Source organism: Brienomyrus brachyistius, chromosome 16 (assembly GCF_023856365.1).
Source record: "Brienomyrus brachyistius isolate T26 chromosome 16, BBRACH_0.4, whole genome shotgun sequence".
NCBI lineage: Eukaryota > Metazoa > Chordata > Actinopteri > Osteoglossiformes > Mormyridae > Brienomyrus > Brienomyrus brachyistius.
The window spans coordinates 25,393,752-25,413,818 of record NC_064548.1 but is presented as its reverse complement, the minus strand read 5'-3'; the positions used below and the strand labels follow the sequence as shown (position 1 = coordinate 25,413,818).

The following is a 20,067-nucleotide window of genomic DNA, read 5'->3' as shown; positions in this document are numbered from 1 at the left end:
TGCCTCATTTTTTTCAGGAATGTAGAAGTGCCAGCTATATCAGCCCATGAAACATTAACAGCCACAAGTTGGGAGTCCACAGAGTATTTCTCTTTTTTTCGCCCCCTAATTAGATCTTAAATAACTGGAGCGCATCTTGGGCGGAGCTGAATGTAGAGCTAATGCAGCCTCTCACTCCAATTTGCCGCCATTGACACCGTCTGGGCTTTTGTTTACTGCACTGCAGCAGCACAGCTGGGGCGAGAGACGGAAAGGCTGTAATGAGAAGCGTGGCTCGTTAACCGCTCCTCGGAATCAGAGCCCTCGGCTAATCAGCCGCTGACTTTCTGAATATGGTGGGAGTGACAGACTGCAGAGGTGCCCTTATGAAAGGGCTTGGTTTTCATCACTGTCCATCATGAAGATGTCTGAAGTCCCGTCCGGCCTGGGGTGAGAAATTCACTTTAACTGGGTTCTGTTTGGACCCATTTTCCCAGCTTAATCAGTCCAGCCATTAGTTAATCATCCAAACCTTTTCCTGCGATTGTATCCCCCGGTATACAGTATTTCCTGAAGATCTGGGAAAATAACTATTTTCGGATGTTTTTCATTATTTGGAAAAGTATTGTCAACATGGTAAAAAATAACACTAATTAAGGAATTAATGGGAAGGGACAGAGTGTAGTCTGGTAATTTTGACAGATGCCAGGGAGCATAGAGCCGTGAGCTAAATACGCGATAAGTGTCCCGTTTCAAGTAAATAGAATCTGAATGTGCCTTGATGCGTTCATTGCTCTGTTGTGACAAAGATCAGCCAGATTTAGCACTCAGCTATTTATTTTTCAGTTTGACTCCTGTACACAGTTACCACAAGTGGGCCAAGCAGACTGCACTGAAACACAAGACTGGTAACCGTCAGGAAGCTGTTAAGCTGGCGACTGATGCAGTATTTCGGGCCTATCGTTTGAAAAGCCGTGTGAACGCATGGCCCTCTGCTCCCCGCCCACCGTGTGCTGACAGCCGCACGACGGGGTCAGAGCTGGGGTGTTGCTGCGTTGCTCATGGAGAAGCTCAGCACTCTTCAGCCGTACACCATCACCAGAAACTCCTTCAAATACAGAAATAAGGCAGCTTCCACATTTTTCCTGAGTGTCTATTCCTATAACGGCCACAACCTCAGAGCAAACCCTTGGTGAAAATTGTATTTTATTTTATTTTAAAGACGGTGATTAACATGCACTAGTCCGCTGACGCAATGAACATGTATTAGCCTATGTTAGCTATTGGATGGCTGCAGGAACTCGAGGTGTATTAACATAACTGTCCCCAGATACGGAGCCGACGACTCCTTTAAAAGCCTGCAGTTTTTTCTGTAATAAATCTCTGGAAAACCTCTCTTAAGTTGTTAAGCGATTAAATACAGCTGTTAAAAAATACCCTAAATTACATTGTTTTATCAAAAAATATAAAAATTTTAATCCACATTAAGGAACATGCATAATACCTTTGATCACGGGGCATGAAATTTGTGTTGGAGTGATTTTGACAGTGTTATGACTTTACTGCTACAGAAATGAACCTTTGAGCTGGTGAATTACGCGTGGATCGCACTGCTTGTCATGCCAGCCGATGTCGCTTTTCAGAGGTGTCCCCAAGGGGTCCCTGTCTGCCTCCCCCAGCCCCGTGGCCATCCTGCATGCACGCCTGGAGAAGGGCTTCCAGGAGTTCAGCAATTGTAGTGAAAGGGTCTTCAGTGCTGTCTGCCAGCCTCACACTCAATAGGTGCCCCAGAACTGAACCACTAAGACAGGTAGAAATACTAATTGGCAACTCGTGTACCGTTACAGGCATGCAGAACCTAGGTGACAGATGAGGGAGAGCGAGGGTGGGTTGAGGGGGTGATAGACTAAAAGGCTCTGGTTGCCTTTTCTTGCCAGAAGACATCCCCTGCAGTCCCTTGTCATTGGTCAGTTGGTTCCTCCCTGCTGTATTTTTCCATCCTGTCTGCAGTCATAGCAGTCTGCTTACTGTCATTAGTCCAGGTATTCTTCTCAGTGCTCAAACAGACCTCGTTTGAAACACTGCTATCAGTGTCCACTCCTGATGCGAAAAGTAAAAATCAACCCTTGTGCTGCCAGCGTGAGTCATCCCACATCACCTATTACTCACTTCCTGTAATCGGCAGCAGCGTCCGGCCCGCTGGCGCTGCGGAATGGCGGCCGCTTCGCAAGGCGAGCGCCTGTGTCTTTTTTATGGTGCCGTACAGAGGGCCAGGGACAGTGAAGAGCAGGAAAGGTGGTGAAAGGCCGCAGGCTCTTCTGTTTGCCCATTGGTGGACTGGCGTCTGTGCTGATCTTCCGGCTGTAGCCCCATATTTAAAGAGAAAAGGCTGCAAAATGTTAAGTTTCGCTCAGGGTCTACTGGGGTCTGCTAAGGGTGGCTGGCAGTGATGGGCATACAACTGTTAGTAAGAAGCCACTTACATTTTATGTGATATCCACTGTCCGAAATCTAGGATTTGGTCCAGCTTAGTCTTGTTCTTAACCTGCTTATGCAATCTTTTTCATGGCTATTAAAACTTTATGTAAATACAAATCTAATTTTGAAGTTAATTTAGTTGTAAAATAGTCATCTCTGAACTTACCAGACAATGGTAAGCTGAACTTAATATTCGCCTTTAATATTACGTATTAATTTTAGTGATGGCACAGTGACTTCACTCCTCCAGGGTCAGGGGTTCGAACCCCACCACAGTCCTGTATGTGGGGTCTGTACTTGCTCACTGTTCTCCTGGTGCCTCCTCCAGGTTCTCTGGTTCTCTCCTGCAGTCCAAAGACATGCAGTTAGGCCAGTGTTTCCCAATCCGGTCCTCGGGGACCCACATACAGTCCTCGTTTTTTGCCTGGGAGCCGAGAGGAAGCAAAAATGTGCTCTGTCTCGCAGGGAGTTGGGAGGGAGCAAAAACGTGGACCTTCTCTGTGTTCTTGAGGACTGGATTGGGAAACGCTGAGTTAAGTGAACTGATGTCGCTGAATTAACCTGAGTGTGTGTAACCCTGCTCTGCACTCTGTTCAGGATACGCCGGTGGAGGGTGGATGAATTAACTAACATTTCCCAGTATGGAAGACGTTGGGGATGAATGATCAGTTGAGACCAAACTTCATCTGTCCAGACGAAGCCTTAACGCAATTAGGATCATTTTCCTGAAATTCTGGAACAGTGAGTGTGTGGAGCTAACAAGCCGTGTCTCACCGTCGTGGTAATTAGCCAAGCGCTGAACCCTTTTGCATGTTCTGCTGCACGGAGGCGTCACAAAGCTGCTTCATCAGCTGTGGTGGCCAGGTTTCAGGTGGAGATGACGGCTGAAAAGCGGAGCAGTGTCCTCACTGCGAAATAAAGATAAATTAAGCCTTTTTTTTTTTTTTTAAAGTCAGTCTCTACAGAATGCGGCCATGAAACAGCTGTTTCTGTCAGGACTGAGGGCTCACAGTTCATTATCTCTGGACGGACAATCAATTTTAAATGGGAAACTAAAATATAAATTATAACAGACATTCAATTTTAGGGACAATGTATATTTTATACCTACATATATATCATATATACATACATTATGCAGATATATTATATATTTATAACGCGTATATGCCATATAAAAGTAAAACTGCATATATGTAAAATTGTATATATATGCACATATGTATATATATGTGTATATATATATATGTGTGTGTGTGTGTGTGTGTGTGTGTGTGTGTGTGTGTGTGTGTGTGTATATATATATATATATGTATATATATATACACACACACACACACACACACACACACACACACACACACACACACACAGTGTATGTGTATGTATATGCACAGTTATACCACATAGCAGTGGTCATCCTTGAGACCTTCCTAGCCAATCATGACAATCTGACTGCTCCCCCCTGTCAGCAGAATGTACCACTGCTGCTCACAAGCTCCCATATTATTTTCTGTGCAGAAGCAGATTGGAGCAGACATTGAGCTGGTGAATAGTACAGTGTGCTGTGTGTAATTAACCGGTGGGACCATGACTGATGGGGGAGGGGGCAGTCGGGCATGCACACAGGCCCAATATGCGCTGTCGCCATGGGTCACCTCGTCAGCACTGAACGCAAATGGGTCGAGCTGAATATGGGAAGGGACGAATCCCCGGAATGTGGGGGGGGGGTGGAGTGGGGGGGGGGGACAGGGGCAGCCGGAAACACATACTAAATTAGGAGGGAAATAAAGACGGGGAATCTCGCTGTGATATTAACTTGGCACCGGGCCTGGATGTTAATTGTGCTGTTGGCCTAATTTCTTTCTCTGCTTTGACCTCTGATTATCAGAGTAATGAACTTCCTCTGTTGCTCTGTTGTGTCTTTGATTAAAACTGACAGTTGGATGAGAGCTTTGATGATTTGCTGCCATCCAGAAAATGAAATATTTAATTTTTAAGAATATTTTAAATGCACTAATTTATGTTGCTTGAAAGGCAGGTTATTGTCTGAAAGTTACTTTGACACTCGCCAGCCACTTTTCACTGCACAGCTCTGCACTGCAGAGCTCTCTCTAACAAAGCTGTTTAAATCTGATCGGACTAAAGCCAGGCAATACCCATTTAACCGGCAGTCAGGTAGTTTACTTTTGTAGAATCATTAGTAGATGAACTTGCAGTAGATCTCTTAAAGCTCTGTGTTCATTTGTTTGTATCATTTGTATTCATGCATCAGGATTTTAGTATATTGGTGATGCCAACCCATTACTACACTTCCATTAGAATGTATCAAGTATTTTACTAAATGTGGGACTTGTTTAAAATATATAGCGAATCTAATGAATTTCTAAGCTGCCAGCTATCTCAGATCATGACAAATTTCATCCATCCAGCCATCTTCCAACCAATTATCTAGTGATTATTTTTCAAACCTTGTCCAGAATAAGCTGGGTTCAGAATAGGCTTGTGTATAGGCTTATTTCATGCATTGCAACAGCACTGTAGGTCACTGTTCAGCTATGACTGCGGAATTGCAGCAGGGCGATCAGTCGTTTTGAGACGGCGCCCCGGAGAAGCACAGGCACGTCCCAGGACATGTCAGGGGCTGCCGCGGATTACGGCTCCGCATGCAGGTGGCTCCGCATCTCAGCACTTTGCAGATTATCCGATTACCAGTGGCAGGGAGGGATAAACATCAAGCCCGTCTTCCTGCAGAAGCTCAGAGATGCTGAGGGGCCCGTCGGAGTTTTTCCTTCAGAGGTTCCGCCGCCTGTTGTGCTTGAAATCTGATTAGCTTTAGACCCTCAGCATCGAGGGGACAGCAGATCTGCTGCTACCTCCCCAGTATACGTAGCGTCTGCTTGTGAAGTAATAGGAAGCACATTGGCCACTTGAGGCAATTACTGTTTTTTTTTCTCCTTCTCGTACTTGAGTGATTGTTATGAGCCTCTTCTGAAGGCGTTTCACTGGGCTCCTGTGGTTTTTCTCTGGTCTTTCTCACTGCTCCCCCGATGTGGGTCATGTGGGGATGGCGGCGGTGGAGAATGAGTGCCTTTGGGACGGCACACCCCTTGCTGCAGGGCATCACTGCAGATAATCTGATGGCAGCGGGGAGGGGGGGTGGGGCAGGGAATTAGCACTCTCTGCATTGGATATCCAGGCTTAGGAGGAGCCTCCAGTCGCTCCCTCACATGCACATATTAATCACAAGCCGTGTTAGCAGTCGCATTGCTAGCCCATCTGTAGGATTACTGGTAGTGAAACAAACGCATACCTAATTACGGCTGGGGAAATATTGAAAGAGGCCTCACGCGATACTGATTACCAGATGTAATGTGTGTGTGCATCCTCACAAAAAGAAGAGGAGGACGGACACGCAGCGGGAAAAATGCTCCCCCTAATAAGACTATTAATAAGAATAGTATGACTGTTTCTTTAAATGCAGCGGCTAATTGACTGCATGTAGAAACTAGGTTAACACTAAAACTGTGGGTCATACTGAGACATCGGTGTGGAAGAAGCAAATAAAAATCTTTAAAAGTCTTTGACGTGACTGTGTCTCATCGGACCTCATAATATTCCATGTGTTCTGGAAAAGGTTTCATCACCTTTATTCTTACTATGCTGGTAACGGTGTCTTTTTCTCTCTATATGTTTTGTATGTATCAGTGAATGAATTGTGTCTAAGTGCCTTGTTGATGAATGACCAGAAGTCCTTGTAAAATTGCTCTGGTTTCCTGTTAGTTTTAGTTATTCATTTACTACTAATTGATTGGACTGACCATAGTCTTACCCTGTGAATATCTCTGAGTCTTCAACAGATTCTCAGATGAAGGTCAGATCTTCCATAATCACTTGGCTGCAGTAGAGAGATTCATAAGATGTTGAACACAGTCCATGTGGAAATTCATTGTCTGTCGGCTGAATCAATGGCATAGGAGAGTTTGATATTGGGGGATGGGACAACTTCATAATTTCAGTATAAAGTTCTACTTTTTTGGAGGGATGAATGAAATTAGCTTAAATATCGGGGGTCCATGCCGCTTCTGCCCCCTCTGGTTCCCATGTCCCTGGCTAGGATGCTCCAGTCGGCCAGGTGGAGCACGACTGCAAATTGAATGGGCATTCTGGCAAATCAGCACATGTGACTCGTGTGAGCCATGTCAACCCAAGCCTCTGGAAGAGAGATCACCTTATACCTGAGGAAATGGGGGGTGGGGGGGGGCGGGCCCCTGGCCCCTGAATCGCCAGTCCAGAAGTAAAGAAGCCCACTTGAGCGACCCGCTTTATGAAATGCCCCTCCCTCACTGCCCCTGAAGACTCTCAGCCACCACTGGCCAGCTTCCTGTGGCTCTTCGCGAGCATCCGATGCGGCCGATTTAGTCTGTACCATGAGAGAACCGCGCCATGCCACACTCCAAATCAACACTGGCAGGGTAATACATTTAGTTTGTATCTGTGAAATTCTGAAATATTTTTAAATGCTCTATGAAAATATGCATTGCTATATTTTCTTTACATTATAAATATTGACAAATAATATAGCAGAGTTTTCAGATATTATGTTGTGCTCAGGCTTGTCATCCATATGCATAGGCCAGTTGTAGTTGTACTGTGGATGTGTGAAGGTCTGTCTCCATGCCACTGTCTGTCTGTCGCACCAGCATTCAGAAAATGTCCTGAAAGAGATTGGGCTTTAGTGAACCTCGCTAAATATAATTTATTCAAATAAAACGAATCGAAAATACTCAGTTACAACTTAGACACAATTCATTTGTGTTTTTCTTTTCCCTATGACAAGCTTATTCATTTCGAATGTCTCCCATGAATGGTCTACAGGAGATGTTGAAACGACAGTGATTAAGGGCTTACATTTGGCATCTTGCATGAAACAAATCTGTCTCCCTGCCAAACATTGCAGTTATTTTAACAAATGCGTCAGGCTTCATAAAAGTTGACTTGTGATATCGTGTCCATGCGGCCTGTTTTCTGCTCCTGCATGTGTGCTACAGTAAATGCTACAGTGTCTCTGTATTTTTCCACAGAGGCCCAGAGTAGCTTCGCATAAGCTATTACTTTGATCTGCTGGGAATACCCAGCCCCACCCAAACCCCCCGTGGTTTGTTTTCGCAGCAGCTCCTAACGGCACAGAGATGGAGAACAACGCTGGTGAATGTTTGCCTGCTTGTGTTTTTTGTGTATTCCAGAAATTGGTCACAAATGACTGAGAGCGACACTTTTAGCACAATTATGGGTGCTAGTATCGATGCTCTAATGAGTGATCACCATGCTAATGTTACATGGCGGGTCGATAAATACTGTGCAGGGCTTTGATCCTTGGGTGAACGGGGAGCTCGTGTTTTACAGCAGCTGTGCAATAGCCTCCTATGTCCTTTAGTTAGTTCAGAGTGCGGACACTCTCGTGTGAAGCAGGAGGGCCCGCCAAAGCTTCCTGTTGAACAGTGAAGACCACATAAAGAGACTCACCATCCCAAACAAGTCCTTGGTCCGAGGTCCAAAGCATTATTGCGGGCAACATGGCAACGTCATAAATTAAATACTACTTCTCCGCTGCTGGTGGAATAAATACACCAATGGAGATGAGCAGGTGAATGATGGCAGGTCTGTGCAGGAGCTTCCCAAAGACCGAACAAGCATTTTCCAAACACAGAGCCGAGCTCTCAGCACAGCGGACAGCCAGAGGGCGGTACGGACTGAGTACATAGAGTATAACGCAAACACAGAGCCGAGCTCTCAGCACAGCGGACAGCCGGACGGCAGTGCGGACTGAGTACATAGAGTATAACGCAAACACAGAGCCGAGCTCTCAGCACAGCGGACAGCCGGACGACAGTGCGGACTGAGTACATAGAGTATAACGCAAACACAGAGCCGAGCTCTCAGCACAGCGGACAGCCGGACGGCAGTGCGGACTGAGTACATAGAGTATAACGCAAACACAGAGCCGAGCTCTCAGCACAGCGGACAGCCGGACGGCAGTGCGGACTGAGTACATAGAGTATAACGCAAACACAGAGCCGAGCTCTCAGCACAGCGGACAGCCGGACGGCAGTGCGGACTGAGTACATAGAGTATAACGCAAACACAGAGCCGAGCTCTCAGCACAGCGGACAGCCGGACGGCAGTGCGGACTGAGTACATAGAGTATAACGCAAACACAGAGCCGAGCTCTCAGCACAGCGGACAGCCGGACGGCAGTGCGGACTGAGTACATAGAGTATAACGCAAACACAGAGCCGAGCTCTCAGCACAGCGGACAGCCGGACGGCAGTGCGGACTGAGTACATAGAGTATAACGCAAACACAGAGCCGAGCTCTCAGCACAGCGGACAGCCGGACGGCAGTGCGGACTGAGTACATAGAGTATAACGCAAACACAGAGCCGAGCTCTCAGGACAGCCGGACGGCAGTGCGGACTGAGTACATAGAGTATAACGCAAACACAGAGCCGAGCTCTCAGCACAGCGGACAGCCGGACAGCAGTGCGGACTGAGTACATAGAGTATAACGCAAACACAGAGCCGAGCTCTCAGCACAGCGGACAGCCGGACGGCAGTGCGGACTGAGTACATAGAGTATAACGCAAACACAGAGCCGAGCTCTCAGCACAGCGGACAGCCGGAGGGCCGTGCGGACTGAGTACATAGAGTATAACGCAAACACAGAGCCGAGCTCTCAGCACAGCGGACAGCCAGACGGCAGTGCGGACTGAGTACATAGAGTATAACGCAAACACAGAGCCGAGCTCTCAGCACAGCGGACAGCCGGACAGCAGTGCGGACTGAGTACATAGAGTATAACGCAAACACAGAGCCGAGCTCTCAGCACAGCGGACAGCCGGACGGCAGTGCGGACTGAGTACATAGAGTATAACGCAAACACAGACCCGAGCTCTCAGCACAGCGGACAGCCGGAGGGCCGTGCGGACTGAGTACATAGAGTATAACGCAAACACAGAGCCGAGCTCTCAGCACAGCGGACAGCCGGACGGCAGTGCGGACTGAGTACATAGAGTATAACGCAAACACAGAGCCGAGCTCTAAGGTATTATGTAAGCATAACATGTTGCACGCAAATTCAGTGTCACATTGTTTCAGATCCTTGGCTTTTATATTGGGATCCTTCTCATTGTCTGAGCGATGGGGGTTTTAATGGGGACAATAAGTGGGAATAATTAATATGAACCCAAAGGGGCAAGTTTTAATGGGTTAAATGAGAGAAATCCTAATCTGTTTATGAAATTAGGAGCCTTCATTTTTTATTCTCCTAGGATTTAATTAGAATATGTAGAGCACATTAAGTTCCACCATACATCGAATTTAATTTATTTGTGGGGGTGGGTTTAGCTGCTGGGAAAAAGGTCATGGAGGCTCTTCTGATGTAATCCCTGCAAAGACAGGTGCAGACGCCCTGTTTTAGGTTAGCAGAGAGTCTGGAGTTGGGGGATATAGATTGGAAGCTCTGTCCCTGAAAAGAGGTGCTGGGACGGTTGTTTGGGGAGATCCCCAGTTCCCGGCAGCTTAGCTGTTCCTTGAAGCCTCCCCAACTGTACCCATGTTCTCTCCATCCATCTCCCACGGGTAATTACAGCGTCTGGACCCTCTCTGCGGTGCCAGGTGCACGAGAATTATCAGGGCCCAATCAGAGCCATATTTTTATGTATGTGTGGAAGAGGTCACTTTTTTTGTGAATTCCTAGTAGAAAGTCTAGCATCACTGGTGTCTAAAGAGAGTTTTATTCTGTTATAGTGATGGGGTTTTGTAGCAAAACAAATTTGTTCATGTTATATTTGTAGTTCATTTCTTAATTAGTCCTTTAAATGAACTTTCAAAGCTATTTAAAACCATCCCTGTAAATTACTATAAATTACAACATTTTACCTCTGAGGTTTGAGTGTTTCAGTGTTTCAGTATGCATATACTGCTTTAATAAAAAGCTTTGCTTTAAGTGATACAGTGTAATGTTTTAGAAAAGAATGGGATTTTTTGCAAAGTGAAAACGCTGCAGTTTTGTAGTGCAGTGGTAGAATCCAAGGTGTTCCCTCCCAGTAAGGCCTGCACACCTGCAAATCACAGGCACAAAGGGTCACTCACAGTCATGCACACGCTCAGCATGTGGCTCTGCACTAAGGAGCCCAAGAAGGATTGCCGTTCACACTCACTCTGCCTGAGCGCCTGGCGGGGGCGCGATCAGACTGGTGACGTCTCACACTGTGGTCTGCGACAGAATGACCTGTCATGTGGACGGACTGAGTCCTGTTCCATTTTACAGTGTTTCTCATGAAGCGTAATGCCCATTAAACCCTAATGGATTAATGTGTCAGTGTGCTGAGGGTCTTCCATGGCTGATAACGGCTAGGCGATGTCTTAATGCTCCTTTGTGCTACATTTAATTTTTCATTTTTCCTGGCTGAAAAGCACAAAATACTCGCTCTCGGTCAAAGCCTGCCTGCTGGCCTTAAGATCCCTGTATCTCTCATGAATGTGATTGTAGCCACTCCCCATGACAGACACCAAGCCCCAGCCTCAGTGAGATGTGCAGGTCGCCGTGTTCACCTGTCCGGATCAGCACTGGATGCTCGTCTTCATCACAGAATGTGACTTAATACAGTAATTCGGGTCTAAGTCGGCAGAAAAAAAGGTAGCGAAGATTTTTCTGTGAAATGCGGTTTCTGTGAGGGGCTTATCTCATTTCACAGCTCATGATGTCATGGACCAAGTCCAGTGCGATGTTCCCGTGCCAAATGCCGTTAATCCATGGTGCCGTTATTGTGAGAAAATCCCTGTGAATGGACGTTAAGACGTCGTCTGTCTTTCAGCTGTAAAGCACAGAAGAGATGTGACACTTCACATAAAGTTGGTGTTTGTTTGCTGCTTAGAGGTGCTGGTTTTGGGACGGTATGCTGCAGGTTTGAATCCCACCTCCACTGAGTCTGTCTCTGAATTACCCATTATGTGTGTGTGTGGATTATGTTTACATCACATTGTGAGGACCAAATGTTCCCCACAATGAAATAAAAACCTGTTAGTTTGATCTGTGAATGTAATCAAGAATTGTTTGGTTACTTATGGTTACTTTGGTTAGGTTAGAGCTGGGTAGGGGTTAAGGTCGTCATGTATGAGTTTTCCCCATAGAGATGAATATAAAGATAAAATTATAAATGTGTGTGCGTGCGTGCGTGCGTGCATGTGTGCACATGCAAGGTTCTCTCTAGCGTTTCAAAAGTATTAGCCGCTGTGGCTAACTACTGAAGTTTTCTCAGCCACGCATGAAAACGGAGCTGCTTATACAGACACAGAAAGGTCAAGTTTGTGTGCCTGTGATACTGTGTGTCTGTAGACAGGTAGTCTGCTGTTGCCTGGCAGTTTTTCCATTTGTAGCATTAATTTTTTGTGCATTTAATTCCTCCTCACACACACGCTTCCCCAGCACACTCTTTAGCCTGCTAAGCTGCTCGCTAGCGGCTGTTTGGCGAGTGATGTCTGTGCTTATGATTATGAGTCATCACCCCGGCAGCCTCACCCAGGACGACCTGGGGCTCTGGGATAGAAAGACAGTGTTTGTTGGTCATGCAGTTAGGTAAACATCAAAAGATAGAATGCATAAATTCATTTAACATGTCATTGCATGTAGGAGTAATAGACACCTACTCAATACATTTGTCCTCGCAAAGTCCTTTTAAAGATAAGCTACATTCTCAACTTGAAATAAAATGTTTAATAAAAGTTTAAATTATCCATATAATTATGAATAGTAAATAACAGTATTAACAAAAAATTTGGGAAAAAAAACTTTATTGTAGGCTGCAGCTTTGTTTTATTACAGATGGGTAATAACGCACCGATCAACCGCACCATTAACACCACCTGCCGAATATCGCGTAGGTCCCCCTTGTGCTGATTTATTTATTTATGCCAAGGATGTACTTATGTATTTGCTTATTTATGTTTAATATTTATATACAGAACATTTATTTGTCACGTTTCATCAGTTCGTCTATCTCATCCCTTCAGATTCCGCGCGCGCTCAACAATTTACTCATTTGTGTAAGCTTCAGTTTTTGAGCTCAAGAAGATTTAAATATATAGTTGGAATAGTTTGGTTACATAAATCTTATTGCCTTTAAAAACGGCCCTTAAGCATGCAAGCCAACTTCCACCGTTCAGACGTTCAGTAGAAGAGCTACTCTTAGAGCGGATTTATTTCTGAACGACCATCACATGTTTCCAGCCGCTGGTCCAAGCGAAGGCTGTGGTGGGATTAGAACGTTTTTGGGAAAACTTGGACAGCAAACAGCGTATCACCAAAACGTATTTAGTGTGACACGAAAATACTGTTGTAGTCAGGATTGCGAGTTTGGCCTTCGCCAGTGTGGTGAAATGGTTGAAAAATAAACTTACCATATTTGCATTTTAATCGCCAGTGGCGATGTGGAGGATGGCTAGCGAGACACTAGTGAGTGTGTGTCATTGTGTGCTCATCCCCCTCAGTGTGTTCCTCAGCCTTGTGACTGTACCTCACGCTGCTTGGCCTTATTCTCAGGACTGGATATGTGGTTAACAAGTGTCAAATGTTTTTTTTCCTTACTTTGTTCTCTGGCATGTAGACGCTGAAAGGCCCCTAGGTAAGAAAAACTGTGGCCTTGGTCTGGGTGCCCAGTCACTTGCTGCGAGTAAATGTATTAATGCGTACAGAGCGCTGGCTGACTGTTTTATGACATCTGCTGATCAGATTAACACGCTTCTCCCTTCTCACTGCGTAAATAAAACCGCTGCCACTAACGCGCTGCGTCCGCCTGTGTGAGAGATCACGGAACACCGCAGCAGTGCGTGGGACTTCTCCGGGAGCCGGTCGCTCATATCCCTGGCCTGCACCGTCCTTCCTCTCTTTCCCATATCGTTGGATCCTTTAAACCCAGGGGATGTGAGCAGCTCCCACAGAACAGAAACGTGTCATGTACACAGTGTTTTCGCGCGTTCATCAGTCCTATATATAAGACTTTTAATGTGAAGCTATTTCAGTCACGTCAGGGAGTATCAGTTGTCAAAACGCTAAATTTATGTCATAGTGGAGGTTCAGTTTTGTGGTGTCACACAAGCTGTAAATGGAAGATAAAGCTCTCCACTCCTGATATGTTTTAAGAACCAGAAAACCAGTCTGGTTTTAAAATTTTTATACTCAAAGGAAATGAAAGATAAACTCCCATCTGACCATCCTGAGCTCACTGTTACGCTTAATTTACTGTATATCCCCATGCACCTATTTTAAATTACACAAGATCTTACTTTGAATGTTAAAATGTTGAATGTCTTAATGAAAAATTAAGATATTTTTATTGCTTATGGGCCATGAAAAGATACGAATGGTATTTATTTTTAAGAAGGCATTTAACCGGTGTTAAAAGCAGGCATTTATTTACATCATTGCTAATATTATTTGCCAGGCTGCTGATTTTGTTCAAGCCATTTCAGAAATAAAAGGCTGACTGTGGTGGTAATAAATAGGGCCGGATTGCCCCAGTAATTCGACTGAGCGTCTCCCCCACCAGGGCCCCTCCTTGGATTTCCACCCCTAACCTTTGCTCACAGCTCCAGCTACTTAAGCACTTCGGCAGCCCACACCACACCACCTGCAGTTATCCTGGGGCATGTCCGGAAACGGCGTCATTGCTCTTCCGCATGGAGAATGGAGGCGTGGTCGGCTCCGCGCCACACCAGCGGGGGCCCTGTCACCGGGGACCGCCCCACCCCTAACAAGGACACCTGTCTGCCACTCCCTTTTATTTGCTTAATTAAACTGCAACGGCATTGATAGTGAAGGTCAGAAACACAGAAACACTACAGGCACTTGTTGGAAAATATCCTTCTCTTTAGCGGCAAAGCAGAAGCTCCTCTCAGATCTGACCTCTGTTCACACTAGGAAGCTCTGGGCGTGTGACAGGGAGCGTGAAGCTGCCCCACCCTTCTCTCATTCTGCGGGACCCCCGCTGATATCAGCCATTTATTATTTACACATGTTATTTTCTCGTTTCCAGGGACACCCTCAGTCTGGAACGCTGACGCATTTTGCATGTGGCCCTTTCATCCGTATTGACGTCCTTCTGTTTTTCTCTTCCATATTTCTTTCGATCACAGGGCCGATGCACGAGAGAGAACTGCAAATACCTTCACCCACCAGCACACTTGAAGACCCAACTCGAAATAAACGGACGGAACAACCTGATCCAGCAGAAGACGGCGGCGGCCATGTTGGCCCAGCAGATGCAGTTCATGATCCCGGGCACCAGCATGCAGCCCATGGTCAGTCCCGGACGCCCCCCCAGGCAGGATGGGAGCCCTCTTGGGTTATGTTACATGTGTGTGTTCCCCGTGGAGGCTAACTGGGGACACCGACCACACACACACACACACACACACACACACACACACACACACACACACACACACACACACACACACACACACACACACATGCAGACTCTGCCTCCTCTGGGCCCCCACTCATCAGCTGGCCTTCAGATAGCATTTCCTCCCCAGTCCTCCCCACCCCACCACTGCTGGGAGGAGTGTGCTTATGGCAGGGCACTATTCCTTTCATGAATATTTAAGACCCCCACCCCAACGTTCCCGCCACACAGGGGCTGATTCGTGAGGTTGCCCCCCCTCGGCCACCCCCCCCCCCCCTCGACTGCCCCCTTGGCCGTCCGTAGCGCCTAGCCTGCTGCTGGCATGGGCTTCACACGAGCAGCTGCTCAAACCGTGCTGTGCAACAGAGGATCACTGTTTGAAAACAGTCACTCTGCTAGTGGGGGGATGCCCCCCAGCGCCCCACCCCATCCTGCTCCCCCCACCAGCATGCAGTGGGGGGACACGGTCACCCCCCAATATTTTTCAGCTTTCACAAAAAAACTGGCCTGGGCAGCGAAAATATAATGATAAATTATCTCTGTTTCCTCTTCTTACTCGTATCGTTTCCTGAAGTCCTGTATCGTGCAAGTTTCTTTTTAAGGGTTACACTCTAATTACATGCTGCTTGTGTCCTCCATCCAGCCTACATTTCCGGTAACCCAAGGTCTAGGAACGAGCCCCGGAATCAGCTACACCCCCTACCTGAGCCCCGTCAGCCATGGGATGGGACTGGTTCCCGCGGAGATGCTGCCCAGCACCTCGGTCATCGTGCCCGGCAGCCCGCCCGTCACGATGCAGGGCTCCTCTTCCACCCAGAAGCTGCTGCGCACCGATAAGCTGGAGGTAACCCTGCAGCTCCACAGCACCATCAGGGGGGCAGCACCTTCGCCTGTAAATCTCCCCCTCATGTACTCCATTATTAAGATCTTCCCCAGGCACTCCGATCAAGATCAGTCATACACCAAGGTTAACAAACCATACACACGTGCGTTATTTTCACTCTATGTCCTATATAATTGTGTATGCTCTATATATCTATGTGGCAGGGTAGAGTGTGCACTATATCAATATGGCAGAGTGGTGTGTTTGCTCTATATCTGTGTGACAGAGTGATATGTATGTTCTGTATATCTATGCGGCAGGGTAGAGTGTGTGCTCTATATCTGTATGGCAGAGTGGTGTATATGCTCTAAATCTGTATCTGTGTGGCAGGGTAGAGTGTGTGCTCTATATCTGTGTGGCAGAGTGGTGTATATGCTCTAAATCTATATCTATGCGGCAGGGTAGAGTGTGTGCCCTATATCTGTCTGGCAGAGTGGTGTATATGCTCAAAATCTATATCTAAGTGGCAGGGTAGAGTGTGTGCTCTATATCTGTGTGGCAGAGTGGTGTGTATGCTCTAAATCTATATCTATGCGGCAGGGTAGAGTGTGTGCTCTATATCTGTCTGGCAGAGTGGTGTATATGCTCTAAATCTATATCTATGCGGCAGGGTAGAGTGTGTGCCCTATATCTGTCTGGCAGAGTGGTGTATATGCTCAAAATCTATATCTAAGTGGCAGGGTAGAGTGTGTGCTCTATATTTGTGTGGCAGAGTGGTGTGTATGCTCTAAATATATATCTATGTGGCAGGGCAGTATATATTTCTGGGAGGTCATGGGTTCAAATCCCACTAGCAGAGTAGTTATATCATCATTGGGCCTTTGAGCAAAGCCCTTAACTCCATGTGCCCCTAGGAGCTGACTGACCCTTGCTCTGTGATCCTCTGATCGAAAGTGTTAGCTGTGTTAATGTAATGTAAATATATATATGCTTATCTATATGCTTACGCACCCGGCCGATCGCACCCCATAATGTCCAGCGGGGAGCCTGTTATCGCAGAGCTGTGATAAGCAGAGAATTCATTTCCCAGCTCCCAGACACACAACCTCTGTTCACACAGGCCACCCTCTAGGTGCCGCTGATCTTCAGGTCCGATGGATCTAATAGCCCGGAACTGAGACGCTTCGCTGGCTCACATCAGTAGTTACTCTGCGTCGGGTGACGTCACCGTACCCAGTGTCCCGAAAAAGCTTGCCCTGTCTCACTAAGTGGAACAGTCAATTCTAGATCGATATGGGCCGTTCAGCATCTCGGCTCAATTAGACCCTCACCACTCCAAAGTGCATTTGCAGCCTGGTATTTCACAGAGTCTGTGCGTGTGTGTGTGCGTGTGTGTGTGCGTGTGTGTGTGCGTGTGTGTGTGCGTGTGTGTGTGTGCGTGTGTGTGTGCGTGTGTGTGTGCGTGTGCATGCGTGTGTGCATGCCAGAAAAAGCCTTTGAAACGCACCCACCAAGTGCTCTGTTAGCCTGTCAGGAAGTGTGTAATGAGTGAAATCTCTATTTTAAGGGAGTTTTTTTTTAGAACTGCAACTCATAAAGACGACTTGGTCCTTCCCTGGTCTATTTTCCATCGATGTTAAAACAGAAAGAGTGTATGGATCCATCTGCTCTGCTTTTTACTGGGAAGCTCTCTAAGGTTTTTCTGTAATGGGTGCATATTATTGCCTCTCCTGCCACCCTCAGGGCTACTTCAGGTTTTTGACCTTTCTGCCAGAGGAGAGATCTTACATTTCATTTAAGCTGTTCTAGTAATATATAATATGATTCCTAGCTTCAGCAGGCGTTGGATGTAGCTGACCTTAAAATTTGGCCCTTATACCTGTTCCTCTGTCTTTGTGTGTGTGTGTGTGTGTGTGCGTGCACATGTGGCCGCTGTGTGCAGGTGTGCCGCGAATTCCAGCGCGGTAACTGTGCACGGGGCGAGACCGACTGCCGCTTCGCACATCCCAGCGACAGCCCCATGATTGACACGAGCGACAACACGGTCACTGTCTGCATGGACTACATCAAGAGCCGCTGCTCCCGCGAGAAGTGCAAGTACTTCCACCCGCCGGCACACCTGCAGGCCAAGATCAAGGCCGCGCAGCACCAGGCCAGTCAGACCGCCGTAGCCGCGCAAGCGGCTGCCGCAGCCATGGTGAGTCCCCAGACCGACCCTACCCCCTGCCCCGCACCACACCCCCGTAGACACCCTTTAGTGCTCTCGACGTCCAGACTCTGGACCTGGGTTAGTCAGGTGCAGCTGTCCGGGGCCCGGGCCTAGCTGGCTTTAAATCTGGCTCAGCTCTTAATTGCTGGGCTGGTTCATTGTCCTGGCTGTCAGTCAGTGAGTAATTGAACGAAAGCTGTAGGCTTCTTTCAAGGTCTTCGCCCCTGGAGGACTGAGATTGCGCTCCCTTGGTCTAGACAGCAGCCCTGTGGAATACTGATGGGAGGGAGTGTCTCTCTGATGCGAAGCCACAGGCCCTTAATGAGGGACCGCAGTCCTGTGTCCTGGCCTTTTACACACAGTACACATGGAAAATAGTTTGGTCTTGGCACGTGTTATTCTTGCAGCTGTACCATTTACAGGTGACTAGAAATTTAAAAGGAATTTCAGTGTTAATGTTCATTTGAATATTTCTGTTCACATAAGAGCAATGAATAATTCATAAATTATATACATAAATATATTAAAATCTTTTATAGTGTTACTCTTTAAATTTTGACTAATTAATTTTAAGGAATAGTTATTAATCTTTAGAGGGATCTCTAATGAGGTATCATTTAAATAATTCAAATGATAAAATTCTAAGATTTGGAGGTATTATATATTTATTGGTCATTGATGTTAAATGGTTAAACTGGTTAATTACGAGGTCCAGTGTGGAGCACTGTTTCGGAGAGCGTTCAGTAATGGATTCATGGCTACTGACTGTATGTACTGCACAGTCACAGTCTGCGTGAGAAGGAACTGTGAGATACACGCCTTACAAATATACGGCTGCGATGTGGCAGTTTTACAGGAAATGTTTCAGCTCTAATGTAAGAACAATAAAATACATTGTTATGGTCCAAAAAGTTCTAAAATCTGTCCCTAGTTACATAAAACTGGCAAACAGATCAATTTTAAATTAAATTAAAATATATTGAACATATACTTTTCAAGCCAAAGTGAAAGAGCAGCTCTGACTCCATCACAGCTCGTTAGTGAACATTTCTGACTTGCAGAGCGTTGATACAAACCCTAGTTCACTGTAGCAGAGAACTTTACCAATTTTTTCATATGATTTTCTTTAGTCAAGAGACTGAAATTCCAGCTCCATTTTTCTTTCTGAAATCCACCCAGATCGGGAGGCCTCTGCAGGTCAGGGCATAGACTTCATTGGCTTATAGCATGCTTCCTGCCCCACCCACTCCCTTGCCTCATGTTGCCCTACCCCACACTGCCCTACACCACACTGCCTTACCTCACACCACTGCACTGCACACTGCCTCGCCCAACACTTCCCTGCCTCATATTGCCCCACCCTACACTGCCCTGCCCCACCCCTCCCCACACTGCCCTGCTCCACCCCGCACTGCCCTGCTCCACACTGCTCCACCCCATACTGCCCTACCCTACACTGCCCTGCCCTGCTCCACCCCACACTGCCCTGCTCCACACTGCTCCACCCCATACTGCCCTACCCTACACTGCCCTGCCCCACCCCTCCCCGCACTGCCCTGCTCCACCCCGCACTGCCCTGCTCCACCCCGCACTGCCCTGCTCCACACTGCTCCACCCCATACTGCCCTACCCTACACTGCCCTGCCCCACCCCTCCCCGCACTGCCCTGCTCCACACTGCTCCACCCCGCACTGCCCTGCTCCACGCTGCTCCACCCCATACTGCCCTACCCCGCACTGCCCTGCCCCACGCTGTTCCACCCTACACTGTCCTGCCCCACCCATCCCCATACTGCCCTGCCTCACGCTGCCCCACCCCATTCTGCCCCAGTCCACACTGGCCCACCCCACACTGTTCTGCCACACCCGTCCCCACACTGCCCTACCCCACACTGGCCTGCCTCACGCTGCCCCACCCCATTCTGCCCCAGTCCAGACTGGCCCAGCCCACACTGTCCTGCCTCACCCGTCCCCACACTGCCCTACCCCACACTGACCTGCCTCATGCTACCCCACCCCATACTGCCCCAGTCCACACTGGCCCACCCCACACTATCCTGCCTCACCCGTCCCCACACTGCCCTACCCCACACTGACCTGCCTCATGCTACCC

At 47.4% G+C, this 20,067-nt stretch overlaps 1 protein-coding gene across 14 annotated transcripts in view; it reads left to right on the top strand.

Annotated features, from left to right (window-relative positions):
• Nucleotides 1–20,067, top strand: part of mbnl2 (muscleblind-like splicing regulator 2) — a 58,370-nt gene that overhangs the window by 21,797 nt on the left and 16,506 nt on the right. For all 14 annotated transcript variants that reach the window (XM_048979974.1, XM_048979971.1, XM_048979970.1 and 11 more), the window contains exons 3-5: nucleotides 14,652–14,816; nucleotides 15,567–15,767; nucleotides 17,689–17,943. In XM_048979974.1, the coding sequence (XP_048835931.1) occupies nucleotides 14,652–14,816; nucleotides 15,567–15,767; nucleotides 17,689–17,943 (621 nt within the window). The remainder of the gene's footprint in view (nucleotides 1–14,651; nucleotides 14,817–15,566; nucleotides 15,768–17,688; nucleotides 17,944–20,067) is intronic.